This window comes from Mastacembelus armatus, chromosome 16 (assembly GCF_900324485.2).
Source record: "Mastacembelus armatus chromosome 16, fMasArm1.2, whole genome shotgun sequence".
NCBI classification, from domain to species: Eukaryota; Metazoa; Chordata; class Actinopteri; order Synbranchiformes; family Mastacembelidae; genus Mastacembelus; species Mastacembelus armatus.
This window is the reverse complement of record NC_046648.1, coordinates 15,475,079-15,501,671: the sequence shown is the minus strand read 5'-3', so window position 1 is coordinate 15,501,671 and position 26,593 is coordinate 15,475,079. Positions and strand designations below refer to the sequence as shown.

General features: G+C 40.3%; 2 protein-coding genes across 6 annotated transcripts; one reads left to right on the top strand and one right to left on the bottom strand.

Moving 5' to 3' along the window:
* Positions 1–1,768: 1,768 nt before the first annotated feature.
* On the bottom strand, positions 1,769–9,399 carry she (Src homology 2 domain containing E). Of its 2 annotated transcripts, none has more exons than XM_026317807.1 (6): positions 8,466–9,399; positions 7,843–7,969; positions 5,744–5,998; positions 5,149–5,509; positions 3,655–3,774; positions 1,769–2,920 (listed from the first exon to the last, which is right to left on the bottom strand). In XM_026317807.1, exons 1-6 carry the CDS (start codon positions 8,922–8,924, stop codon positions 2,728–2,730), a joined length of 1,515 nt encoding a protein of 504 aa, XP_026173592.1. In that variant the 5' UTR covers positions 8,925–9,399; the 3' UTR covers positions 1,769–2,727. The 2 variants fall into 2 exon arrangements, with proteins under 2 accessions (XP_026173592.1, XP_026173593.1); XM_026317808.1 differs by having other exon boundaries at positions 8,475–9,399.
* Positions 9,400–10,374: 975 nt separating this feature from the next.
* Positions 10,375–26,385, top strand: cgna (cingulin a). 4 transcript variants are annotated; one of them, XM_026317722.1, is made up of 22 exons: positions 10,375–10,549; positions 14,098–14,160; positions 15,374–16,280; positions 16,413–16,510; positions 16,646–16,715; positions 16,837–16,932; positions 17,755–17,876; positions 18,239–18,350; positions 18,519–18,731; positions 19,541–19,689; positions 19,812–19,838; positions 20,460–20,580; positions 20,693–20,905; positions 21,137–21,358; positions 21,449–21,697; positions 21,816–21,986; positions 22,245–22,406; positions 23,049–23,222; positions 23,391–23,509; positions 23,611–23,719; positions 23,830–23,993; positions 24,728–26,385. In XM_026317722.1, the coding sequence occupies exons 3-22, from the start codon at positions 15,375–15,377 to the stop codon at positions 24,861–24,863; spliced, it is 3,633 nt and encodes a 1,210-aa protein (XP_026173507.1). In that variant the 5' UTR covers positions 10,375–10,549; positions 14,098–14,160; position 15,374; the 3' UTR covers positions 24,864–26,385. The 4 variants fall into 4 exon arrangements, with proteins under 4 accessions (XP_026173507.1, XP_026173509.1, XP_026173506.1 ...); XM_026317724.1 differs by lacking the exon at positions 14,098–14,160 and having other exon boundaries at positions 19,604–19,689; XM_026317721.1 differs by lacking the exon at positions 14,098–14,160.
* The last annotated feature ends 208 nt before the right edge of the window (positions 26,386–26,593 follow it).

Below are 26,593 nucleotides of genomic sequence, written 5' to 3'. Positions count from 1 at the left end.
ACATTTAAAATACCTCCACCTAATGAAGCTCCTATATTTAAATGTTGTTCACATACTGCATCATTTATAATAAGAAATTAATATTATCTCATTAATATCAACAATTTATCACTAACGTACCACTGTCATCTTGCAATAAAATATTCTTTTAATCCTCAACACGTTTTAAAATTTTGCTCATAATTCTGTGATTCTATTTTTTTGCATTGCTGCTAGCATTTTGATATTTGTATTGCAATTATTACTTAAGTAAATGATGTGAAGGCTACCACTGATACATTATAAGCACATATGCAAAATACCGCAGCAGAAACATGCATATCATCCATCTATTGTAAAAACAAATGTCTTCAAAAGGTGAACTTTTTATGAGCTATTAAAAGCATCCTTGCTTCAGCTACGTGACAGTGCAGTTTTCAGTCCAATGAGTTTGTAAAGGGTTTATTCAGCTTCAGAAATGGGATCCATTTCTCTTTCTCAGCCCATTAAGGAACATTTAATCCTGTTTATTTAAATAAATAAATAAATAAAAAATAACTGAAACTGAATCACTAAAATTAGTGACACATAGTCTTCATTTGACGGTGATAATATGTAAGAAAATATATAAGAAAACTAAAGCTGGATGGGTAGTGAATGCAACATTTCCAAAAACAGACTGAAAAGAACTGCAAGAATCATATGTCCACCACCTCAGCCCTCTGGTTTGTTTTGACCTATTTTGTGATTTAATTAAGAGAAGAGAGAGGACAAACTACAAGAGATCTCACAAATGGAAGGAAGGGTAATAGTGGTGTTTGTGGTGTAACATTACCATTTGTGACACCCTGAGTATCAGGATGGTCAGGATCAGCTAAGACCCATCAAAAATAATGTCTGAGTTTAATCCCATGGAAAACTAAACATCTGCCGTGTTGAACTGTCTTTGAGCAGGATGCAGATTTCCTCCAGTTTTGACCCTGCACTGTGACCCTGTGAAGAGGTGTCATAGGATCAATAACGTGCTACATCACAGATTTGTGAGCTGAAGAGGACTGAATTGCTTAGTAATTTCTGGCATGTCACTATTCGTCATTCACAAACCAACCAGACTATTCTGTGGGGGAGCTATACTGCTACTATAGCCATGGTTATTCATAGCTCTTTTCATATTAGAGCCTGTCTCTCCTCCCTCTTTCCCTCCCTCTCCTCATTCCCTGTAGAGTTGGCCCTACCTCACTCTAACTAATTACCATGGCAACCTGGTAATCCCTGAACAGAAAAATTCACACTCCCTCTTTGTCTCTCTCACACACACATAAAACTGCAGCACACACACACACAAATACACACATGGGTGCATCCATGCTTGCACACACTCATGCACACACACTAAGGAATACTCATGGAAACCATTGCGCTGGTGTTTACGGGTGAGAAATGTCTTCCCACAAACACACAATACCATGCTTCGGTGGAAGAATAGCACATCTCTGTTTTGTGAAACACTTCATATGTGCATCAGCGAGGATTTAAACACAATATGAGAGTAAATGCTGTTTGTGTGTACAGTATTTATGTTTGCATATTGTATGTGTGCTCCGGTTTGTCAGGATTTGCTGACTGTACAGATGTGTGAGTGCATGTGTGTGTATAACTGTAATTGATTTCACACTCAGGTCACTGGTTCTACCACTACAAGAGAAAAGCGCACAGATTCCTTCAGGTTAGTCTCATATCTGTTTCAGTGCTTCTTCCTTGACTTTTTTCTGCTGCTATGTCTTCAGTATAGATTTTAAATTTTACTTTATTTACTGAATAAAAGTTTTACAACAATAATATACAGCCAACATCATTGTGTGGTTGATGCAAAAACTGACAATATCAAACAGTCACATCATACATACATCATATACGCATCATTACATTTTAGGTTTCATTCACCATAAAGTAAGATAGCTTTTTAATCATAATCATTTACATTACAGTAAGGCACATTAAAGGGCCTGATATCCACATATTTATTTGCACACTTAAACACTGTCAAACAATTTTGCAGACTGGGTACTGAAACATAAGAGCCCACGCACTACACTACCTCTAATCATCTAAGTAATAAGGCCCTTAATGGACTCTCTTAACGGACAGACTAGTTGTCAAATGAGCCTGATTTTTTAGATAGATCAATATGCTGATTGACATGATGGATGTGTGAATATACTCCAGTCAGGTGTATTGATCTTACAGACCAAGACCTAACTGATGGCTTGGTGCTAACTGACAATGTCAGCACATCTGTGTAAGGATATTTCATAAGGACAAGACCCTCCACTTAGTTTAAATACCATACCGGCTCCGTCATGTGCACCAGTACAGGTATTGCACAAATACATTGGGTGCTGGGCATGGTCTATAGGAAATGGACAAAATGATGGAGAAAATACATCAGGCTGTGGAAGAAGTGTTGGTTTGATTTTTGCTGATTTTATATTAGAAACACCACTAAAAATGTAATGTAGTGTCTGATTTTGACCACTAGGTAGCACATGGAAGACCTACAGACATAAACTTATTAAGACAGTATACAGGACAATTCAAAGCAGCACATCTTTGAGTATGTCTGTGTACATGTATATTAATAAGTTTATGTGTGTGTCTGTGTGCTTTTGTGCATAACAGCACCATACATTTCTCTGCTTGTGCCTGCACGTGTACTTGTGTCCCAGTGTGTTTATTTTGAACACATGTTCAGTGTGGCCTTGGCACAGGATGCTGCAGGGTCATGTGTTCTGCTCCAGTGAAAGGCAGTCTGTGTGTGCAGTAGTGCTGGACCAGCTCAGGGATATTAGAGAAGACACAGCTACTCTGATCCAGTGTATAGGCCAAGCCCTTACTGCTCTTTGTCTGTGCCACAATGATGTGCACACAATTCTGACTGGTCCTAAAGGAACAGGACAGAGTGAAACACACATTAAAAAACTGAAATATTTTGTTTCAAACAACAGGCTATGTGCAGTCACACAGTAACAGTTAAAGTAAAGAATTATAAGAGGCTGAAGAGCACAAATAAAATATAGATGTCATAACAATAAAATTAGGCTGTGTATTATCTGAGTTCATTGGATGTGTAAATGGGGTTAATGATGCATACACTTAAATGAGCAGCTAACAACAAATGTGCACTCAAGCATATTACACACACACACACACACACACCCTCACACACACACACACACACACACACACACACACACACACACACACAATGGCAAACAGGATTTCAGCCTCTATCCTAGAGAACCTGCTCCTGGCAGGCTTGTTGGTAGTATCTACAAATGACACACATTCTGACACATTAACACCTGAGAGGTTGCCACTACAATGCCAGCTATTCTACCTCCATAGCAAATAGAAAATAAACCTGTTCTTATTTATTCTCTAAAGTACACCGTATAATGTAGAGCTAAATTCTTGCCCAGTCCCTGAGAATAATCAAAGACAAAATTTAACTATTGCAACTCAACTGAAAAAACTGAGATTGAGCTGAGGCAAAACAAGGGCAGATAAAAATAACACTATAAATAAATATGTATATCTTGCATTATATAGCTTGGCTGTGCTGTGCTCAAAATCCACACACAAGTGAATTACACATACACACATTCATGCACTTACTTCAGAGCGATGGAGTACTTGCTGGTTCCTGATTCGCTGTCTCTCACCAGGAAGCTGGCTTCCCTGCAGCGCTGCAGCTGAGCCTCAGCCTGCTGCCGACTCACACTGCCATGGTACCAGCTTGGAGAGCCAATGGAGGATGGCAGAGGGGGAGATGCAGAGAGAGACAGAAGATCACTGACACATAGCACAGTGACATATAGAGATAAGTCAGATATCAAGTTAATGGTAAATGATGATGGTGAGAAAGAGAAGAAGAGAAAGCGACTGATGAGAGCAATGAAATGCAGCAACACTAACAAACGTTTACAGTCACTAGGCAGATGTATATTGTTGACAACATAAGTTAATAGTGCCGCTGGTGAATGTGAGAGGTCAGAGAGATTAAAAAAAATGGCAAACAAATGCATGGGGCTGTGCAGAGTATCAGAGGAGGCATATTAGGACATAAGGCTGAGCTGACAGTGGCTACAGGCTAGAGCCATATATAAATAGGGTGGTCTTGCTACCAAGAGGCAAAATACAACCATAACATACTAATATGCAATCATGCTTTGAGCATGTTCCTTACATGTTCCATCTGAAAAAAGGTTAACAAGATGCTGAAAGTAGGTTTACAGTCAAAACCAGTCCCTCATATCTATTCACCTCAAGCTCTCCAGCAATCTTCCTCTGGCATTTATTGTCAGAACCTTAAGAGCTGATGCTGGCTTATGATCTCAGTAATAAATTCCCAGTTTCATTAAAACATTTTCAGAATGCCAAGTCTAAAATATATGTTAGAGTTTGGCCAAGATGGCTGGCAGCCTTCGCTCTGTATTTGACATTGTCAGTTACCATTGCTGTTCTCTGAGTGTAGTGAAGTGAAAACCACAGAATGATGAAATTTTGTTTTAAATGTAAAAATGAATCTTTAGAAGCACAGCAAATGAGAGCAGAGCAGCCCAGAATGCTGACTTATTACTGTGCGGTGTTCAGGAGAACTGTGGTGTTAATTTTGATAAGCACAAATAATATGCAGACATGAGATAATTGCAATCAAATGTCTCAACCCTCATCTCATTTGTTTAATTCCCTGAATCCACTAATCCTGTTCAAGGTTGTTGTAAGCACTCAAGCTCATTCCAGCATGCAGTGGGTGAGAGGTAGATCACAAGTCAATCAACAGATTAACACATAAAAAGAAAAAACACTTTTAGACTCTGTACCAAATATGTTATTTATGTCAAGGTATTTGCAAATTGACAATAATATGTTAACATTAGAAAATGTTTACTATGACTATAATCTCCTGCACTTATTTTTTTCTAATTTTTATCATTATATCATTTTGTAATGTAGTCAGTTCCATGCACACGTGCTCTCCATCAGCCTGATAGGGGCAAAACTAGTTCCTGTTTCAGTCCATTAAAGTCCTATAAAGGTAGGCATCTATAATACGGCATGTGTGTGTCCTTTCTGTTTCCTATGGATAAATGTCTTCTCCCTCCTTACCTCTGTTTCTCCAGGGGCAGGCTGGGGTCCACTTTGGCTGTCTCCCCATCCAGTGGGGCACCAGGGGATGTAGGAGATGGAGGGGAAAGTTTATTAGGGCTGGAAGAGGGTGAGAGAGGTGAGAGCTTGAGGGTGGGGAAGGAAGGAGATGGTGGTGTAAGAGGGGAGAGTTTGAGAATAGGAGATGAGGGAAAGGAAGAAGAAGAGGAGGTGGACGGACAAGAGGAGACAAGTGTTTTATGGTTCCAGTTCTTCTGTCTTAGTGTGTGCTGTTGCTGCTGCTGCTGCTGCTGCTGCTGTGGGCGGGCTGAGGTTGAACCGTTCTCTTTACTGGGAGAACAGTCCACTGCCTCAAACTGAGCTGAAGGAAACAGGAGAAACAATATCAGCCTTTCATAATAAAATTCTATCAAAGCATGCCAGAGATACCAAAGTAAACACATCTTTGGAAACTGATTCAGCAGGATTGTTTTGTTTCCTCTCTAAAGCAAACACAAAATTGTTGTGGTCTTACTGTACAAATAAAACGAATGGCATCCTTCCTCCACACCCTAAACCCACACCCTTCCCATCATCCCTCTCTCCCTTTCTCTACCTGACAGCGCTCTAACAATGTCCTCCTTTCTCCACTCCCAGGGCAGTTCGTACTCTCCGGCGGGACGGATGTCAGACTCTGGCCGTGTGACAGGGATCCACACACCCTCACTGTCGCCATCCAGTCCACCCTCGTATGGTGTGTCGTAGATATTTGGGGGTGTGGGTTTGCCTTCCTCTCCCTTCCCCGCTCTCTGGCCTCGGTCCAGCAGAACACACACTTTCAGGAGGTCTTTGGAGCCCCGTCTACGAACCTCTACAGCAGAGTGGGTATGTATTTGATAAATTAACAGCACTGACATGAGGGATTATTACTGACAAAGCAACACTGTCATCAGCATCAGTTAAAACACTTTTCTTAATGTAATAACAAAACTCAACAACACCACAAAACAGATGTATTTGTTTTCACTCAGATAATAGACAAAACAATCATTTGAGTAATGCTGTATCACTTTCTGGATACATCATAGGTTGATGTGTGGTAACACACAAAAATAAATAAATAAATAAATAAAGACAGGTTTTTATTACTGAAGGCCACAGTAAAGTTAGGTCACAAAGTGACACAGTATTACTCAAATTATTGTTTTACTGCAAAACTGCAACTGTCTTATCCTATAATGTATTACTGAACCTAACTTTACTGTGGCCTTCTGTAATAAAAACCTGCCTTTATTTTTTTGACATTTCAAATATTAATGTCACTGTTAAGAAATTAGATTAAATTTTATTATTGACCTATTTTTCCTATGATCGGGCATGTACTTCTTCCACACTTCCAAATATTTATTTACATAATGCTTCTGTCTCATACCCACAGGGATGAATAATATTTAACATGGCCTAATCAGGTTTATCAGGCAGTTGGAAATGGGAAAGTAAGAATGTAAAAACTTAGCTTCTTGCAAAAATAAGCACATTTAAAGTTGTTTAAACTTCTCTGTATTGCATATTAAGTTGACTTCAAAGTGTGGACTTATTTATACTTATTTATATATTTATACATTTTTAAAATTAATATAGAAACTGAATGCAGCAGATTTTTTTAGACATATATGTTCTTTTGGACATTTTGTTTGTTTTGACAGTCCTTACAATTTAATTTGTTGTGTTTTCTTGCTGTCCAACAGGTAGCCTGTGTGTCTGCACTATTGTATGACCAAACAATGGAGCTACAGGAAGAAAAGGTCAACACAGCTGCCGATTGGCTGGTTGACCAGGCCACTTCCTGACTGCTGGGAAGTGATTGGGTGAAATGCGGGGGGGGTTGTAGTATGTGTGAGGGATGGTTCGGGGGGTCTCTGGATTCTTTTTCACACGTACGGGACCCATAAAGTGTTCTGTGTATGTGTGCATCTGTGTGTGTGTTGAGGGGGGGGCACTGGGGCCAACTTCCTATCAAGAGAATGGGGCAAAGGAAACAGAGGCAGGAGACAGGAAGTTGGAAGAGGAAGCTGCACCCATTGCCCCTGCTCAACACTGTTCCTATAGCAACCGCCAGCAGGGAGGGAGGTTGGCAGAGAGACCGAGGGTCTAGCTTGACTAAAGTCCCTTTAAAATGGCCCTTGGGCAAGAAACTGAGATAGTTCATATACAGACAAACTTAGCTAACATGTAACAAGTGTTGTTTGGCTTGCATACAGCTCAAAGTCAAATTTCTAAACTTGGTAATTTTATCAAAGCTGAAATACATGTGCTTTGAGAGATAAATTAAGACTATATATAGTATATTGTCATCAGACAAAAAGTAGTCCGCACATTACCTATTTAAATCAAACAATGGCTTGATGATACAATAAGACCTGTCAGATATCAAAAAAGCCTTGACAAAATTGTATTTTAATAGGCCCTTTGATCAGGGTAGCTCTGAAATGCATTTGTATTTTTGAATACATTGCAAAATCAACTTGTCCACATTTAGAGAACTGACAGTTATGGCACAATGTGCACAATGTGTACAATATGCGGCTTTGGTTTGCTTTTAATATGTGTTTTCTTTAAAGTCAGTCTCTAAGACAACAAATAGCAGCACTGGATCAAAGAAGAATCATTTGAAAAAAGCATTGTTGCTGAGATAGATGGTGATTCTGATCTCACCTGTGATAATGACCTGGGCGTCATAGGGCTCCATGTACCCATCATTCACTCCTGCTCTTTCAGCCTCTCTCTGCTCTTTGGTTTTCTCTGCATCAAAAGGATCGGCGTAGTCTTCAAGGATAATCAGCTGTGGGAAGGGAAAGACCAGTTAGAAAACACAATATTGGGCTGCTGAACTATTTAGATGTCGTATTTTCATAGAGACAACAGAGTAGGCTGTGGGAGAGGGAGGGATCTGTGCGTGTGTGTGTGTGTGTGTGGTGTCCTCGACTGAGTGACAAGTAATGGAGGGACAAGCAGAAATACTTTTGCAAAGAGGTCAACACATTGTGTTTGCCTGTTTGATCTGACACAATGTAGTGAAGTTGTTGTGTCAGATCATCATCATCTTTTGAGAGGGATGGAAACTTAATCCAGTATTATGAAGGAAAGGAAAAGGCAAAGGAAAGCAATGACCCCAAGCCCACAGTAATTTTTTTTTTTTTTTTTTTTGGACTGTATATTGACTTTTAAGCTGCATGCTTCTAAAAGGGTTTCTGGCCTGGCTTGATTCTGAATAAACAGATACAAAATCTGAAATGTAAAAGTTGGTGAATGTTGATTGGCTTGTTACATGTACTTACGTTACTTACCGTTGTTTTAATGTCTGACCGTCCCTTCTCGTTATCAGGCGGCTTCTGTTCACTTATCCCGTTACGTTGTCTTGTCTTGGGAGTCTTGTCTTGTTTGTCCACTTTGATCATCCTGTCGATATACGCTTGCGCCAAACTAGAGGTCCTAACCTGGCGGTTCTCATCTGATGACTCGATCTTGGAGTTTTTGCGACCTTTACCAGGTGTGAGACTTTCCCAGACTGTTCCACTAGAACCAGCGCTGTTACGACCCAATTCTGTGGCGGAATTTTTCCTATTTCTCCCTGCCAGTAAACCCCCCACTCCTCCATCTTTACGCTGATTTCCTTTCAAACTGTCTCGAGAAAACGAAGGTTTGGCTCGACTTTGTGGTCCAGATTCAGAGGCCGAACGGACCCTTTCGTTTCCGTTCTTCAGGTTGATGGGAAAATCTCGGAACCATTTTGCCATGACTATCAAGGTATTGACACTTCTGACAGATGTAAAAGTTTTCCAAACTGTGGTCTTTTACACGTCCATGCATTGGCCGCCTCTTATAACTAAATGTGAACCGTGCGCAAAAGGTCCAAGATGCGCACAGGTATTTTACGCACGCCTTGGTTAAAGTAACTTTGCTATAGACTACAAAGATGTTTGAATAAACAAACTGAGCCAATCTAACTTTATCGTGATGTACTAATTCCAAACATCTGAAATTCCCTGACAATCAACTGCTGGCGCGTCTCGGAGATCATTGGCCGGTTGCACTTTGCGTTTACCGTGCACTTGTAGTAACAACTATCCCTGCAGTTTGAAAAGTAGTTTCTGCAAAGCGTAAACTCGAAAGAACTGGAAATTCTTCTTGGAACAGAGTAAAGATCCCATTCCCGGAGATGTGAGATGCTGCGTCTAGTCAGTCGACCAGGCGAAGTGATGAGATGTTGAGAAAAGTTGAGTGCACAAAGTGTGGGATGTGTCGCTGGAGTTTGAGGAGGGGCTCCATGTGGACAAGGCGGGCCCAGCGCACTTACAGTCTCTTTAATATTACTGTAATAATGTCACTGTTGGCTGAACGTTTACAAACTTGACCTAAAGTAAATGGACGCCTGGAAATAAGCAAAATGTATGATTTAACAGGTGACACGCAATAAAATGTAGTCTATTTTCAAAATATTTCAAAAATATTTTAAGGTTTCTTCTTAGGCAGCCTGGCACAGTTGAAAACAGTTTGGAAAAAGGTTTGGAGACAGTTGCAGTGATAGACTGACCACTATAAACTGAAGACTTATTATCTGCCAATTCATTTTTCACATGAAATCTACTCTTAAAACGAAGTTTCGTGTTTAGTGGTGTGACTGTTTTAATCCGAAATTATTATTTTATTTAAGAAGAAAACCTCTCAATAAGATTAAAAATCTTTTTCAAATGTGCCTGATCGAGACAAATGGTGCTACAAAATGTAATTAAATAGAAATTCAGTCATAAAATCATGAATACATTTCATGATCCAATTCGAAAGACTGAATCAGAAACAAATAGCATCCTAGACCACAGCTGCTCTTTATAAAGGGCTCTGAATGATGCTGAATAATCCCTCCAGATAATTGCGCCATCTACAGGTAAACTAGAGAAATAACTATTTAGGGGGTCCCGTCTGTATTAACCCTGGTCCCTCACAGGTCCTGCTAATGTTTTGTTTATCTTGGTTATAATAGTAGTTTTTTTTTTTAATTTCACAATGAGGAACAATTCAAAAAATGTCACATAGTGGCACAGCACATCAAATGATTGACGTAGAGATCTGACCAATAGCAAACGAAGCTGATGTCTCTAGTCCCGCCCATAACGACGCATTGCTCCAATCACAGCGCTCTCTTCGGCCAGGCTGGGCGGGACTGTTACATCCCGACAAAAGGTAACAGGTTGTTGTCGCCACATAATGAACTAGTTGCTGTTTTAATTTACGTAGCAGTTGTTTTTCCAAGCTGCTTTTCTATGTGGACGTTTATGGATGACTGCGAAAATACCTGAATTATCAGCGAAACGAAGAAGGTAAAGCGTGAAAGAGGCGCAGAGGAAGAAGTTCAGAGGAAGAGGTAACTTTTAAACGTTTGGTTTGGGACATAGCCAGACAGCTAAAGCGCAGAGATAAGACCTGTCAGACGGTTTTGTTTAAGATATTGTGAACGGTTTTCTGAGTTTCTGTGGCACTTTAAGTTATTTCTGTGGTGATTTCTCCCAGTGTTGTGTCACCGTGAGGCATCTCTGTTCGCCAGTTTAGCTCGGTAGCTAGTTAGTTGGATAAAATAGGTCGATAAAAGACCGGGACAAGTGCTCCCAGCTAACTCCACTTCAGGGTACTTGAGTTCACCTGTTAATGTAAGATATATACACAAGTTTTAAACGAAGAATACACGTTTCTGCTTTTTTAATACCTAAGGGCTTTCTATTGAAAAGCAGTTTCGGGATTTGTCACTGGGAAAACTGTGCACCAAGAATCATTTTTTTGAACACAGTTGAACACGAGTTACACACTTCAGAGCCAGTTAACCATTTCAAAGACTTGACCTTGGATCAGCCAAACACGAGGAGATTTTTAGAGAGCTTTTTTTGTCAGTTATGTTACAGTTATGGTCTTCAGTTGGAGTCAAATGAAACAGGTGACACAGCAGGAAGTAACTGCAGGTAATAGTTTTGCTGTGCGTAAAGGCTCATGGGTTGTGTCATAAGTTTCAGGAATTATACCAGTGAACCTGCAACGCCTCTAACATGGTTTAATTTCCAGTCAGAGTCAACATTGAAGTTTAGTCTGCTGGTAGGAATCAGTAATCATTACGTTTGTCCATTTTTGCTGGTACAAACACTATAGTGTGCAGATGAAATCCCACTAAGCAGTCTGTCCTGGAATGTGGGCAAAGGGAGGGGTGTATTTATGTGCTCCCAGTACAGTGTCATTGGTGTACTGTTTGGTAACACTGAAGACCCTCTTTGTTATGCCAATGAACTCCTCTGGATTGGAAAAGAGGAATAAATGGCTGTTTGTTTGAGTGGGAAAGATGAGCAGTGGCAGGTTTGGAGAGAGAGAGACTGACTGTTCCAAAGAGCATGAGGGCTTAGTTGTATGTCAAGAACATAATGGAGAGGGAGAATACCTTGAGGACTGAGTGGCTGCTTGTACTTTAAGGACAGGAGTGAGCTACTGTTTTGTCCAGAACTGTTATTTAAACGTTTACACTTTTGTTTTCTAGTTTAAGCCTGTAAAAGCTAGCCATTCACTTAGAGGGAAAGGGCAAGGTATTGTTTTACACCATGCCCGTGCTGGTGTTATATGAGGTAGTAAACTAGTGCTAGAGATGTTTTGTTTGCTTGACCTACAATCCAACACTGGAAAACGATAATGTAAAACCTCAAATCCTCAAGGGAGACACTAAAAACATCAAATCTTTGACATTTTTGCTAAAAAAAAATATTAGATGATCAAAATAGCTGGTGATTTGTTTTCTGTGGATCAACTAATCAAATAACTGACAAACTAAGAATACATTTTTGAGTCAGGTTTCAGTTGTTGCTGCTCTGTGCTGTATCACTTTTAGACCAGGTCAGAGATGGACTGGATCACATGAACCATGCTGACTCAGTGAGTCAGCAGAGGCACTTTCAGGAGTTCATGCATTGCTGTTTCATTTCTCTCCACACCCGCTCTAATCTCCTAATTATATTTTCCATTCCATCTCAGATCTTAACAAGGAAGCAGCTGAAATTCAATTTACTGTGCGAGAATTCAATTTTAGGCCAGAGGCAGAGGTCTTGTCAGCATAACTGCAAAGTAATATGACTGGCAACAGGATCAGAAAGCACCAGATACACTATTAGCTGAGCAAGCAAGCCTGAAAAAGTTGGTCAAGTGTGACCTCTTCATTTATTTGGATCCTGTGAAGTTTTGAAGTGGGCAGTTTGTAAACTGTTTAAAGAGATTTTGAGAGTGCTGTATAGCTAATAATCATATTAACTGTAATCTGTTCATCTCCAGATAATTTTTTCTAATTCTTGTTTGGTCTTTTAAATAGAAATCAGAAAATCGTGAAAAATCACAAATTCTATAAGACAAAAGCAGAAAGAAACTCATTATTGTGAAGCTTGAACTAGAGAATGCTCCATATTAAAAATGAGTAATGATTAATTAATTGTCAAAATATTTGCAGTTTAATCATCTGTCAGATTCAGCTCAAGGATAGGGAGTCAGGCAATGTTTCTTTCAAATAAATAAAGGAATAACATTAGGTGTGACTGCTATTTTCACAGCACAGATACTGTATAACCAAATGAATTACAGAAGAACTTGTTTGATATCCTACTTTAAGTGTGGGAAAGCATGTTTAATTTAGAGAGGTGTGGAAAGAAATTAGCTTTGGGGAGAACCCTAAAAGGGTCGATGTATGGGTATAAAAATGCCATTATTGAAACAAATGCTTAATCACTAATTGGAACCAAGTGAAGAAGCACACGGATAGTTTTGGTATTCTCGGAATTGCTGCTCTAATTTTCTGCCCCACATCAGCTGCACAATAGGATGGTTCCCCCTCACCGCTGTTCTTCTTGGAGTTGGCATTATGTTCTGCCTCAGTGACATATAAAATAACCTGATAAAGAAATGCAGCTCAACAGATATTAAGAGAGAAAAGTTTGGTTTCTACTTTAGAGTTGCCTTTTTTAAGTCACAGCTTGGACTACAGATTCTTATGGCATGTCTGTCCCACAATCATCAGTGTATGAAATGTTTGCTTGACCTTGGTGTGATGACAGTGGGCTGCAGGCTTCATGCTCAAATTCACAAATGTGTTGTGACATGGTGCTTCCTCTGTGGTTCCCAAAGGAAGGGAAAAAATGCAGTAAGTGTGCACATCTGATAAGCAGGTCTGTCTGTGGATGATGTTTGCACACCACAAGCACACCACATACCATTAAACGTCATTTGTGATTTTGCATGACGTCAACGTCAAACTCCTTGCCAGCCTAGACATGTACCTTCCCATCTTCTTGCTCTGAAGGAGGTAGAGCACTTGTTTTCTAACCAGAAGGTTGATGATTTAATTCCTGTTCTACCCAGTCCACGCGTCAAAGTGTCCTGGGACAAGGCACTGAAACCCAGGTTGCTCTGGATTGACAAGACAGTGCTTTGTTAGTGTGTGTAAATGGTTGTGTGCACAAGTGGGTGAATTGAAAATAGGGTAAAGCACAGTGTAATAACATGTTATATATGACCATTTACCATTCACAGCAAAGTCATACAACACTGTCCTTCTTGGCGTATTTAACTGAATGTGAATGTGAATCAGAGCATTTTTTTTTTCACTCTTTCCCAGAATGGTGTGCCTGTGTTTTGGTTTATACCATACAGCTTCTGAAATCTACGTGGAATCATGAACATGTGTGTTGTCACTCAGTAATATATGGGTGTGTCTGTAAAACCTAGTTCTCGATTTGATGATGACTGCTGTAGTTTGTGACTGAGTGAGTGTGTGGGTGTGGAAAGGGTTGTTCACGGGAACAGCTTGACTTGGAATATTATCACACATGCTGCTGATAAGCGAAGAAAAGCTTTTTTTTTTCCTTTCTCACTTTACACTCCTTTTCTGTTCCTCAGTGTCCTTTCTGTCTCTAACTCTGGAAAGCTGCTAAGAGGAAATGAAAGGTGCAGAGTCCAAAGGTGAGGAGGGTGTGCTGTAATAGGTTTTAAGTGGGTTTAATGAACTGTACTGTTGTAATGCGAATGGAATCTTACTTTAACTTTACCTAACACAAGGCATCAATCGGTCAGTTTACCCGATAACAGAAATGTTCAGGACTTTATAGACCAGCTAGCAGTGACTTATAGCCAAACCTTGATATAGATGTGATCACTTGCTGTGGAAAAAGAATAGTTCTGGAATAATTAACTAAGTGTTGCAAAAGCTAAAAGCTGAGGATTATGGCGTCAAGAAAAAAAAAAAAAGCAGAGGGTAAAAGATCGAATGGTCATACAGTAGCAGTTATTATGGGCTTGTTTGTTGCCAAAGTGTTTGTTGAGGGAATGAGGGTTTGTATCTGGCTGGGAAACTTCGAAAAGTTGTGAAAGGATTAGTCGGCCCTTATAAGGGGAAAGTGATATGTGAGTGTGTGCACGCAGGTTAATGGCTAATGGACAAGGACAAAGTCCACAGAAGCAGAAACAAAGTGTCGGTGCCTGTAAATCTGTGTCACTGTATTTGTTCAGTACAAGGTTGCATCCCTGAGTTTGTCCAACAGGGTTTTAAAATTTACAGGTTGCTTGCTGCTGCGTGTTTTTTTTTTTTTTTTTTTTTTTTTTTTTTGGATTTCCTTTTCCTATACTGACGGATTATATATTTTTTGTTCGTCTGACTATTAAATGCATTGTTGCTGTCTTTTTTTTCTTCTGAGTACAGCCCCACAAATACTGGATTGTGGATTATCACATTTGTGAGTTTAACAATGTATTGAAGGGATAGCAGTTTTTAAACATTAACTGGGTCCTATCAGGTTGCTCCACAAATCACCATTTATTAATACAGACCCCTTACAATTAGTTTTAGATTTCAACTTCAGGCCCAGCTTTTTAAGATGGTAGAACAACTTGCCTATTTATCCTGGGTTTTCTGGTTCAGGTGTTGAACTGCCCTCACGCAAAACACAGAGCTGCAAACTGTGTCTGCGTGTGAAGGAAAAAATGTGAGTGGCTATGGAGAGAAGCATCTTCTAAATTAATGGACAAGACTAAGCATATTGTACAAATTTGGTTTTGAAGTTTAATACTTTGCATTTGATAATACTAGACTAAATCAGTCATATAACCAGCAAGTCTAGTGCAGAATTTGCTCTAACCCTGGTCTTGCTCCTTGCTCTGACCTCTTCTGTTTTACCAGCATGAGCACACCATCCTCAGGTCGGAAGACGCCAGTGGACTATGGTGTCCAGATCCGCTTCATCAACGACCTGTGTGAGACTGGTGGTGGGCAGCCTGGGTCCCATCTGAAGACCAAGTCTCAGAACACCTCCAAATATGGTGTGGCTGTCAGAGTGCAGGGTATTGCTGGTCAGCCGTATGTGGTCCTGAAGGATGGAGAGAAAGGAGATTCATATGGAGTCCAGCTCAGGACACAGTACCACTCTGGCTACAATAGCCTTCCCCGGAGGAGAGAGATGGAAGAGCCAAGAATGCAGAGGGCAGATGTAGGACCAGGAGGAGGCCAGGGAGGGCCACTCCGACGTGCCCAGTCCCATGGGTCACTGCTGGAAAGGGATGGAGAGGGGGGGGCAGGCTATGAGGATTTTCAGCTGTCTAGGCCACCAGGGGATGGGAAGTCTGGTAGTTATGGGAACCTGGATGGAGGATTAGGAATAAGAGGGGAGAGAGAACAGGCTCAGCGTGCCAGTTGCAAAGAGGGGAACATGGAAAGGAATACATGGGATGGTTCGTATAAGGCAGGGCTCAATGGGTCAGTGAGGGGCAGTCAGTCCTACCCTGACCCTCCTAAACAAACAAATGAGCTTCAGTCTAATAAGATACAGACTGCTGTTAACAGACTGGTAAACAGGTTTGATGGTGGTAACACGGTGGGGCAGAAAATAGGCCTTTCTCCTACACAACAACATTTCAGAGCTGTATCTCCCATCCTCACCAATCCCTATACTTCACCCCCGTCCTCAACTCACAGCAGCTTGGGACGCAGCCAGGGTGCTTCCACCAAATTTCCTACATACTCCGCTAATCATTGGCCTTCACCAGGGAAATATGCTGCTGTGGAGACACCACAGGCCAGTCTGACTGAGGTACAAGTGAGAATGAAATCTTTTCTGCTTGGGCATTACAGCTATTTTTCAGTTAGCTTCAAACATCATAGATCACGCAACACTGCAAGAGAAGATTTTTGATGTATTTGTTTCTGCTCTGTCTGAATAAAGGTGACCCCTGACCTTTTACTGGATCAGAGTCAGAGTCCAGAGATAAGCAGCGAGGAGAAGCAGGTCATGCAAACTATATACAACATCCTGAGAAAAGGGTACAGACCTCCATTATTATTGTTATCCTCCTGTTAATGGTTGTTTTTTTTTTGTTTTTTTTAATGTTTTACACTGACCTGATAATACACTACTCCATTAATGTTAAACCTCATTCTCTTTTCACCTTTCCCCAGAAATAATGAGAGTGATGTTATGATCAAGCACAAAGTCAGGCTTATCTTTCAAAATATTCAGAATATAAAGGTTTGTTGTATTTGAAAGTCTCTAATTCTATGGAGAGCTTTTTCTTGTACTAGTTTATGTCAAATGAATAGTGTGAGCCGACTGCTGACATACAGTAAATGTGTCCTACTTATTTCTTCAGCCCAAAGAAAGCCCCAGGGAAGAGTGGACGAGAGAAAAGAAGGAGCTAGAGAGAAAGATGGCTGAACTAGAAACTGCCCTGCAGGAGGAAAGAAGGGTAAACATAGTAGGATTAGATTTTTTTTTTTTAAACTTTTTTAAAAACTTTTCTAATATATACACTTCTATAGCGAATAAGACAATTTTATTTTTAAATAGAAAGTCACATTATGTTCACTTTCTTCTACTCTTAATAATTTCTAATGTGTCCCCAGAATAAAGACATTTTGCAAATTTTCTTCTTTTTTGTCGCCTCAAAGCCAATAGCCTGAAAGACATGTAGGGAACTTGAGCTAGAGTTTTGGGGTTTGCACTGTAGTTTGTGTGTTTTAGATGACCCACCCAGCCTCCCTAAATCCAAATGGGCGATTAGAAGTGGCCGCCATCAAAGGATGTTAACATTCAGAGTGACTGCCACCTTAACTCATCACTAATTACATGGCTCACATCTAATGCCACTTGTAAACTCATCCAAGTCTCCTCGAAATGAGAGCGCCAACTCTCAAGTGAAGAAAATAGTTGTTGGTTGGTTGAAACTAGGAAAGTTTTTAAGTAATCTAACCAGGAGGGCTGTCAGTTCATTGGAGTGTGCTTCAGATTAATCCTCAGATTAATCCTTAAAGTGCTCTGGCCTGGTCAGAGGTGTACACACACAATAATCTAACTTCAATAATGACTCATTACATGTTGTCTTAAGGAGGTTGGGCAGGTCTTAATCTCTAATAGCTCCTAAAAACATAATCCCTTATGCATATGGATTGGTGGGTAAATGGATGCCTGCTTTAACATTTCCTAAAAGCCCATTGTTTATGCCATCAGAGCTACATGATATCTTATGTTTCACTGCTCTCATTTATTTATCATGTCTGCTCATGTGTAGGGCTCCGTTAGCAATTCTGATCCTGCTCTGAAAGCTGAGCTGGAGTCTTGTCTGGATGAAAATCTCCAACTCCGGGATATGCTGGATCGGAAGAAGGCAGAATTAAATGAAACACAGTCAGAGTGAGGACACCACTGGACACAAACACTGAAACACACACACAGGAAAGCGGGAAGAGGCATGATACCATTATTTTGTATTGTCTTTCATTTGGGAGTGAGAGGTGTTGTGACAAGCCCACTTTGTTTTCAAGCACACACTCCTCACAATATCATAAATGCAGTTACTGTATAACTTTAATTCTTGTACATAGAGAGAGCTTAGTAAACCAGAGTCAAATTCCTTGTTTGTGTGCACAAACCTGGCCAATAAAAATGATTCTGGTTTTGATTCTGATACTGTATCTTATTCACAAAACCAAACAAATATGCCATAGTCATTTGAATTGGAAGAAACAGTAATGTGTACGTCCTCTTTTCCTCAGCCTGACTCAGCTGCGTATGGATAGAGAGAACGCAGAAGCACAGGTCAGAGAAATGGAGGACCAGCTGGCAGAGCTTCAGGATGAACTGAGAAGAGAAAACGGCAGCAAGACGGTACCACATAAACATGATCACACAAATACGCCCACACAGATATACAGGGAGAAATGATCTCACCTCCACTTTTGGATAATTTTAATAATTGAAGACTCAAATCTAGACTCAATTGCTTATTTCAACTGTAGGCCAAAAGTTAATACTGTGTATTTCCCATTTCTGCAGGACCTGATGTCTTCTCAGGCCCAGCTGATGGAGGTCTGCCAGCTGAAACAGAAGCTAGAGGACACGTTACGACAGAGAGAAAGGGAGCTAACAGCTCTTAAAGGCGCTCTGAAGGAAGAGGTGGCGACACACGACAAGGAGATAGAAGCGCTCCGAGAGCAGTACAGTGCTGATATGGAGAAGCTTCGCAACAGCATGGAGCAGGTGTCTCAGGTATGCAAGCATCACTTCCATTTGACATTCAACATGTTGGACATAAAGTGAGGCAAAACAGGGTATTAATACAGAGCCCTTGAGCAAAACTGTTTACTTTTTACAGTACAGAGAAATAGATTCTACATATTTGCACATTCTGGCCTTTGTAGACTCTTATGGTGAATAACAGCAGTCAGCTTGGAGAGTATAACATGCATTTTGACTGGATACATGGATGCTGTTGAAATCAAATCTGAGGCTAAAACCCAGGGTATCCTTTTGCACACACATGCATACATAATTTCATAATTCAAGTGTAATTAGTCAAAGATTAAAGCAGTTTCATAGCATGTATAATAAATGTAATAAATTTTAGAATCTAACAAAAAAAATAAATCGTCTTCTATGGACACAAGTCCAGCTTTCAAAACAAGGAAACAAAAACCACCAGACACATGAGGGCACCAGAGTATCCCAGTTTTTTTTTTTTATAGCACCTACTTTTTACATAATGATATAAAGAGAATGATTTTATTCAAACAGCCTTTCTGAGTACTCTAATGTAAGAATCCATCCATCCATCCATCCATCCATCATCTATACCTGCTTATTCCTTAACCAGGGTCACGGGGATCTGCTGGAGCCCATCCCAGCTCTCTTTTGGGTGAAAGGCAGGGGTACACCCTAGACAGGTCACCAGTCAGCATGTTGGAATAAAACAGGAATTTAAAAATTTCAGTGGAGTGGTCTGCAACACTATTGTAATGTCTGTTAAAAGGGAATATCCTCTCTCCTACAATATCCTCTCAACCTGTGTCTTACTTTAGTCACAGGCAGGGATCGAGGCAGAGCGGTTACGTGTAAATGCATCAGTTCGTTCTCTACAGCAGCAGTTGGAGGACACTAGAGACGAGAGCAGCCATTGGATGGAACAGTTTCATGCCACCAGAGACGAACTTCGGACAACGAAACAAGAGTGAGTTTATTTAAACATATGATGTGCCTCTATACATCATTTCTTGTTGTACTGCTTTACTACTAAAGTGTGTCCACTTCTTTCTATCTAACTGGTTGATGTTTCTCCCTCTGTTTGTCAAGAGTACCAACCAGCAGCCCTGAAACATTGTGAGAGTCATTAATAGAACAGCCTTTACAGTAGATATGCAGAGCTGTAACTAACTGTCTCTGCATTGTCAAGGCCATCCACACTTCCAGCCCTAATTTCTGATTGGTGTAAAGCACAGACGCAATCCCACTGAACCCACACATTCCACAATCAAATATAGCCTGTGTACGCTCAAATGGGCCACAATGGGGACACAGACTATTTACTTCAGTGGTTAAGCAAAATTGTGCTGTTTATGTCTAAAGTGTCAGCACATGAAATTTCTTACATATAATTTTTAATTTCCCAATTTTCTGCCTACACTGAAATTGTTTTTTTTTTTTTTAAGCATTGCATGTAAAAAGAGTGGTGCTGATGGTCTTAGTTTGTGTGGAGCAATGAACATATTCTAGACTAGTTTTCTGTTAATATCTCTGTGATGTGGTACCAGAGAATGTTGATTATAATAATAAAAATAAATTAAGGCATTAATTAAATAATGACTTATATTCTAACTAATAAATTAAGCTCATTTGTCATGATTCACCTATACAGTCAAACTGATGCTGATCAGATAATCAAGCAATACTTACTACATTCTGTAGGATACAGTTTGTTGAGATCTAATGCCCATTTTTCAGACTTCTGCAAGCCCGTTTGGAAAAAGAGGAGTTTGAGGAGGAACTGAAAGCCTTCCAGGAGAAAGTGAACACCTTGAAACAACAGATACCAGATCCCAACCACACACAGACTGTCAACCAGGTGCAATAAACACAAACACAGTGGCACACAATCACTGATGCACAGATGATTGACCTGAACTGTAGCAAATAAGAAGCAATTTAAGCATCAAATACTTCATATTTCCATTCAGGAGCTTCAGCAATACAATTCTGATCTGCAAAAGGCCAGGTCTGAAGTGGAGAAGCAGAGGACAGAGTTTGACAAGAAGATCATGGAGATCATCTCCTTAAAAAAGTCTCACCAGGATCAAGAGGCAGAATTGAAGTATGAGATTGACAGGTTAAAGGATCAATTACGGCAGGCCAAAGAGGACTTCGCCAAGGCGCAGGAGAAAAGCAAAAAGGTTAGTTTAATCCCCAAGTACAGGGCTAAGGCACCCTAAAAGGATCATGTAAATCTCAGTAAAGTTGTAACAGTGTAAATGAATCTGATTTCCAGGCTAATACAACAGGAAGTTCAAGTATATGTGGTAGTTTTGGTATTGATGATTATGAAATTTGAGTTTAAGTACTAGTTGTTAGACTCATCCTTCTTGTCTTTCTGTCTAAACCCTTCCTTCTCTCGCTGCCTGTAGTTACCAGACCCAGCCATCATTTCAGAGCTTGAGCAGCAGCTTGGTGATGCACGTAATGAAGCAAGCCAGCTCAGAGTGAAACTCTCATTAGCTGAGGAGGAAATGGTAGCCAGTAAAACACGCCTCAATAGAACTCAGATGGACTTTAAATTGCTCCAGGATTCCCAGCAGGAGCAAGAGGGGGCCAACACACATCTCAAAGAAAAACTCTCACGGTTAGAGGTAAGGTCACATCTTCACAAAAAACATTCTTCATCACTGGAAACAACAGACACATTAAACTCATTCGGACATCCTCTGTGGTTTCGGCAGGCTCAGCTGCAGACCAATGCCACAGAGAGCTCAGAGGCAGAGCTTGCCCTCCATACTGAGGTGAGAGGCCTTAGATCTGAGCTAGATGAGGCCAATAGAAAAGTGTCCAGATTGAGCCTGGAACACTGTGAACTCAGCCTGTGCCTGGAGGATTCGGGGAAAGACAAAGAGACTCTCAAACAGACCATCAACCAGCTGGAAGAGAGCAAACGACAGCAGGAGAGAGCTCTGGAGAAACTCAACAAAGAGGTAAGAATGAGAGCTTCTTTACAAATGCTGAATAGCATGTGCAGCCTGGAACATCTAGCTGCTCAACAGAAAAATACTCTTAATTTTTGTCCCCTCTCCCTCCCCATCTCCCTGTCAGTTTGAGTCCTTGACCAAGTCCTCAAGAGAAGAGGCCCAGGCTCTCAGGGTTCAGCTCGAGGAGCAGAGAGAGAAAGCACGCAAGGAAATGCAGGAGGTGCAACGTCACGGAAGCAATGCTCAGATGGAGCTGGACAGAAGCCACATGAATCTAAGGAGGCTGGAGGAAGAAGTGTGTGTTTGTGTTTCAGATGTTTATGTTTTGAGTCTTTGCGTACATGCCTACTCAATTGCTTAGCCTGGCTGTTGTTTATGTTCATGATTATGAAAATCAGGTCTGGTCTAAATGTTTCCAACATTATTCATGGTGCATGCTCTACTGATTGTATTCATGAAAAACTAACTGTATTCATGCAAACCCTACACATTATCTGTTCCATGATGAACATTAAGTCCGGTGTGACTGTTTATATTATTATGGTGACCCTAGATTTCACGGCAGAAGAAGGAACTTCTGCTTGCATGTGAGGAGAGAGACAACCACCAGCTAGATAAAGAGCTTCTCACCAATAGACTGCGCCACCTCGAGGGAGAGATAGAGGCCAGCAAAAACAACCACAATGAGAAAACCCGGGAGACTCGGATCCTAGAGGTAAGATATGTGCATCTGCTTACCTCAGGGTTTGGAAGAATAAACCCTTTGGGAAAATCAACCATGACTACAGGGCTCTGAGCTGGCAATAGCTCTACTCTGCAAGTTAGTAGTATGACATTGTACATTTTTTGGACACCCTTATACATATTTTTCCCTTCTATTTGTAATCAAAGAAGGTTATTGGATTATGCTCATGTACTAAATATATGCTCCATCACTTCGTGAAAGGTTTGTAAATCATGACATTATGATAATGCTCTCCAATTTAAATTCATATGAGGATGATGGCTGATTTCAAAATACTACTTAAACACGCCTCAGGGCCATGTTAAAGTAGCCCAAGGCATCACAATCAAGATAATAAACAGGGCACATAATCTTTATAAAGGCACTAACATATAATCATATTGTATTAAAGATGGGTTATGTGACCTATTGCTATCTGTTTGGTTTTCATGAATTTCTGTTAATTATGTCTGTGTTCAAAGTGGTCTGCACATCAGTTTTTGTGTGAAATCAAAGAGATCAGGAGTCAACACTCAGCATCATCTCACATTTCTCATCATTTCTCGCTAGGGCCAAATACAATATATAGTGTATTTTCTGAGCACCTAATAAAGCTGATCTCATCTCTGTCAGGACAAGCTGAAGCGTGTGGAGCTGGAGTTGGAGGAGGAGAAAAGCAGTGTGGAGATGTTGACAGATCGGGTGACCAGGAGCAGAGACCAAATCGATCAGCTTCGCACGGAGCTCATGCAGGAGAGGTCCTCCAAACAGGACCTGGAGCTAGATAAGAATGCCATGGAGAGACATGTATGGGCACATCTGTGATCATCAGTAACTTCAATTTACTAAAATACTCTCTTTTCATCACTTGTGCAACTTCATTTGAGTTCAGAAGTACAGCATTGAGATAAAGGTCAAACATTTGCCAACCCTTTAGCTTGCTGACCTGCACTTTGTCCTTCTGTGCCTCTGTAGCTGAAAGAACTGAGGAATCGTGTTGCTGACATGGAGGGCCAGACTCGCTCCTCAGCAGGAGTTTCCCAGATGGAGAACAAGATCCAGGATCTGGAAGAACGCCTCCGCAGTGAGGAAAGGTATGGGAACATGCACAAGATATAAAAATTGCTCGTCTCTGGGTAAAGTATATGATGCACATGTGTGTTTTATACTCTGACGCTCACTTCGGTGGGTCAAGGGAGAAGAACTCTGTGTTGGCATCTCAGCGGCGCCTGGAAAGGAAACTCAAAGAGCTCAACCTGATGCTCGATGAGGAGAGGCACACACACACTGAACAGAGAGACCAGGTATACACATCCACCACCTACTGGGCGTCAGTATTTAAATTCAGAGAAATGAGACATGTCTGGCTTGTACATCAAATACATATACAAACTACAATCACACTGTGCTGTAGCTTGCCCTAAGAGTGAAGGCTCTAAAGAGGCAGGTGGATGAAGGCGAGACAGAGCTGGAAAGGATAGATGGACTGAGGAGAAAAGCCCAGAGAGACATGGAGGAACAGATGGAGCTAAAAGAGGCCCTGCAGTCCAGAGTCACTGCACTGGAAACTGAGCTCAAGTAAGCATTTTCTTTTATTTGTCTTGTTGTTTTTTTTTTTGTTTTTTTTTTTGTTTTGTTTTGTTTGTTTCTCATCCACTTTCTTAGTCCCTGTGCACTTTTGGTAACAATTCTGCAAGACACTTCCTGGCAGCCAGATTATCACAGCAGGGTTTTTGGGGGGTTAGGGATAAAGTTAGAATTAGGTTTAGGTGTTTGGGGTGAAGAATTAGTAAGGGTGCTAATGATTGTCTTCACAAACTATATATAGTGAGACACAACTCTGTGTGTGTGCATGTAAGAGAGACACCATATCCTCCTTTTATGTCACAAAATGAATCACACCACATACAAATGATGTTACCAGGGAAAGATTACTCATGGTTACAGACAGCTGGTAGAGATTCACACAGCTTCCTTGGGGTGCAGGATTTTCCAGTGTGATCAGCAGAAAAAACAGAACTCACCCCTTGTGAAAATGTATTTGATTAATCTAAAATAGCACATTACTCATATCCTACAGGGGAAGTTCAATTCCAGACAAGCTCTGTATGTTGTTCCTTCGTACTGCCAGTAGAGGGAGAACAGTGACTACCGCTTTCAGAATTTGTCCTGCCTGTGTAAGCGGGCTGTATAAAAAGCATTAAAAATTAAAATACTTTATTGCACTGAAATCTGAATATAGTTAGGTACGAACAGCGTGTTTCAACAATTACGAATGTTAATGATTATAACAAAAATGTTTTTTGTTGTAGAAGAAAAACTCAGGCAACAATGCGTCCAGGTTTGGATTCATCAGCCCTCAGCTCAGACGATGACGACAGCCTGTATGACCCCTCCACCATCACCTCCATCCTCACTGAAGGCAATCTCCAGACCAGCTCCTGTTGAAGGAGTATTTCAGGGACAGGAATAGGGTGGGAGAACATGACGCTGTTGAGGGGAAATAGGAGGGATGTGTAAGTTATCTGATTGTAGATTGGGTTTGAAGCCAAATGGCAGAATGGAGGAGGGGTACAAGGACTTGCGCCATAAAATTACATAGCGTAGAGGTTCGTAGGGGAGTCATTTTCCACATCAGAGTGAATGTAAGGAAACAAAACATCCTCTTCATTTCAGGGAATTTCCTCCAGGCTACACTGTGCACAGATGTACTCCACAGTACAAATGGAACAAATTCATGGACACAATCCAGTACCAAATATTAGGCACTAAAAAAGAGTAATGAGTCTAGAAACTAAACAAAAGATAAATAGAAATACTTCTTGCATTTAGGGTAAAAGTACACTATGTCAAACCATTTCATGGTTAAGATTCTGGGGTCAGGTTCTTATAGTACCAAGTCTGGCCTTGGCTGAGTAATGAATAATATGTTAATCATTTCCTGGCATCTTTAGTTTACATGTTGACATTCAGTTTTCTCTGTTGCACTGCTGCCCAGTGATTGAACGTATAAGTTCTGTACTTTGCACACAACTTATGTAGAACTACTGAAAAACGTGGACCAAATACTGACATTGAGTACGCTGAAGTGATTGAAAACCATAAGCAATACAACACTAAAATCCTTACACTGATTTGCCTGATCAGGTCTAAATACTAATAGAAACCCACTGATAGTGTTAAGATCAAGATTAGTTTTATTCCTGTTTGACCTGGTACGTCACTGTTCACTGTATATGAAGCAGGTTCCGGATAAAGGTACGACAGACTTTTAGTTTTTTGGTTTATATTGTTGGGAACAGAGATGACAGTAATAGTTGTCTTCTCTCCCTGATAGAAATTTCACACGTGTGAAAAAAGCTGCAGAATTTCTATGCATTCCCTTATATGAAGAAATTAAAATCAATCCTGTCATTTAATTACAATGCCTTAAAATTTGTAATTCTGCTAACAGTTCATTTTTGTGATGTTTTTCTATTCAGCATTTGTAGATTTTTTTTTTTTTTTTTTTTTTTTTTTTTGAGTCTTGAGTTGATTTTATATACTTGAACAATCAGTTGGATTTTTTTCACTATAACTGGACAATGGTACTTGTGATTGGTTAGACTGTTTAGTATAGAGAGTGAATTGAAAGATGCTGGTACTGTAATTCTTGACTGGAATATATTTCACACTGAGACTGTACGTTCCTAGATACATCTTCTATTTATGTAAATTTAGAAACAATAAAATAATTAAGTTAAATTGATCTACTTTTCTGTCATTGTCATAATCACAGCTTGTTAATCAACCAGTTTCACTCCATGGTTCGTTTTTGACATTTAAAGATACAAACCTTCCTTGTTGGTTTTGTATATCCCCCTTTAACGAGAAGAGTCAGATACCACTGGCTTTCTGCCCAGTGAAACAGTTATAAACTGAAGATTACTTTTATTTGGAAGTTTAGTTGGCTTCAGTGGAAAAATCAGATGTAGGCAAAACAAATCTATCAATAAATCTCAACATTCATTAATGAATTTCTCATTTAAAATGTAAATGAAAAATTCTTGATTAATGTTCTTCCTGATGGACCAGCTATGTTTTTAGTATTTTTAAAGACTCAAAAACTGATATTAGTACTTAAGTAGAAATCTTCTAGAATCTATATTTTTGTGTAGTCTTGGGGAAATACATGTACA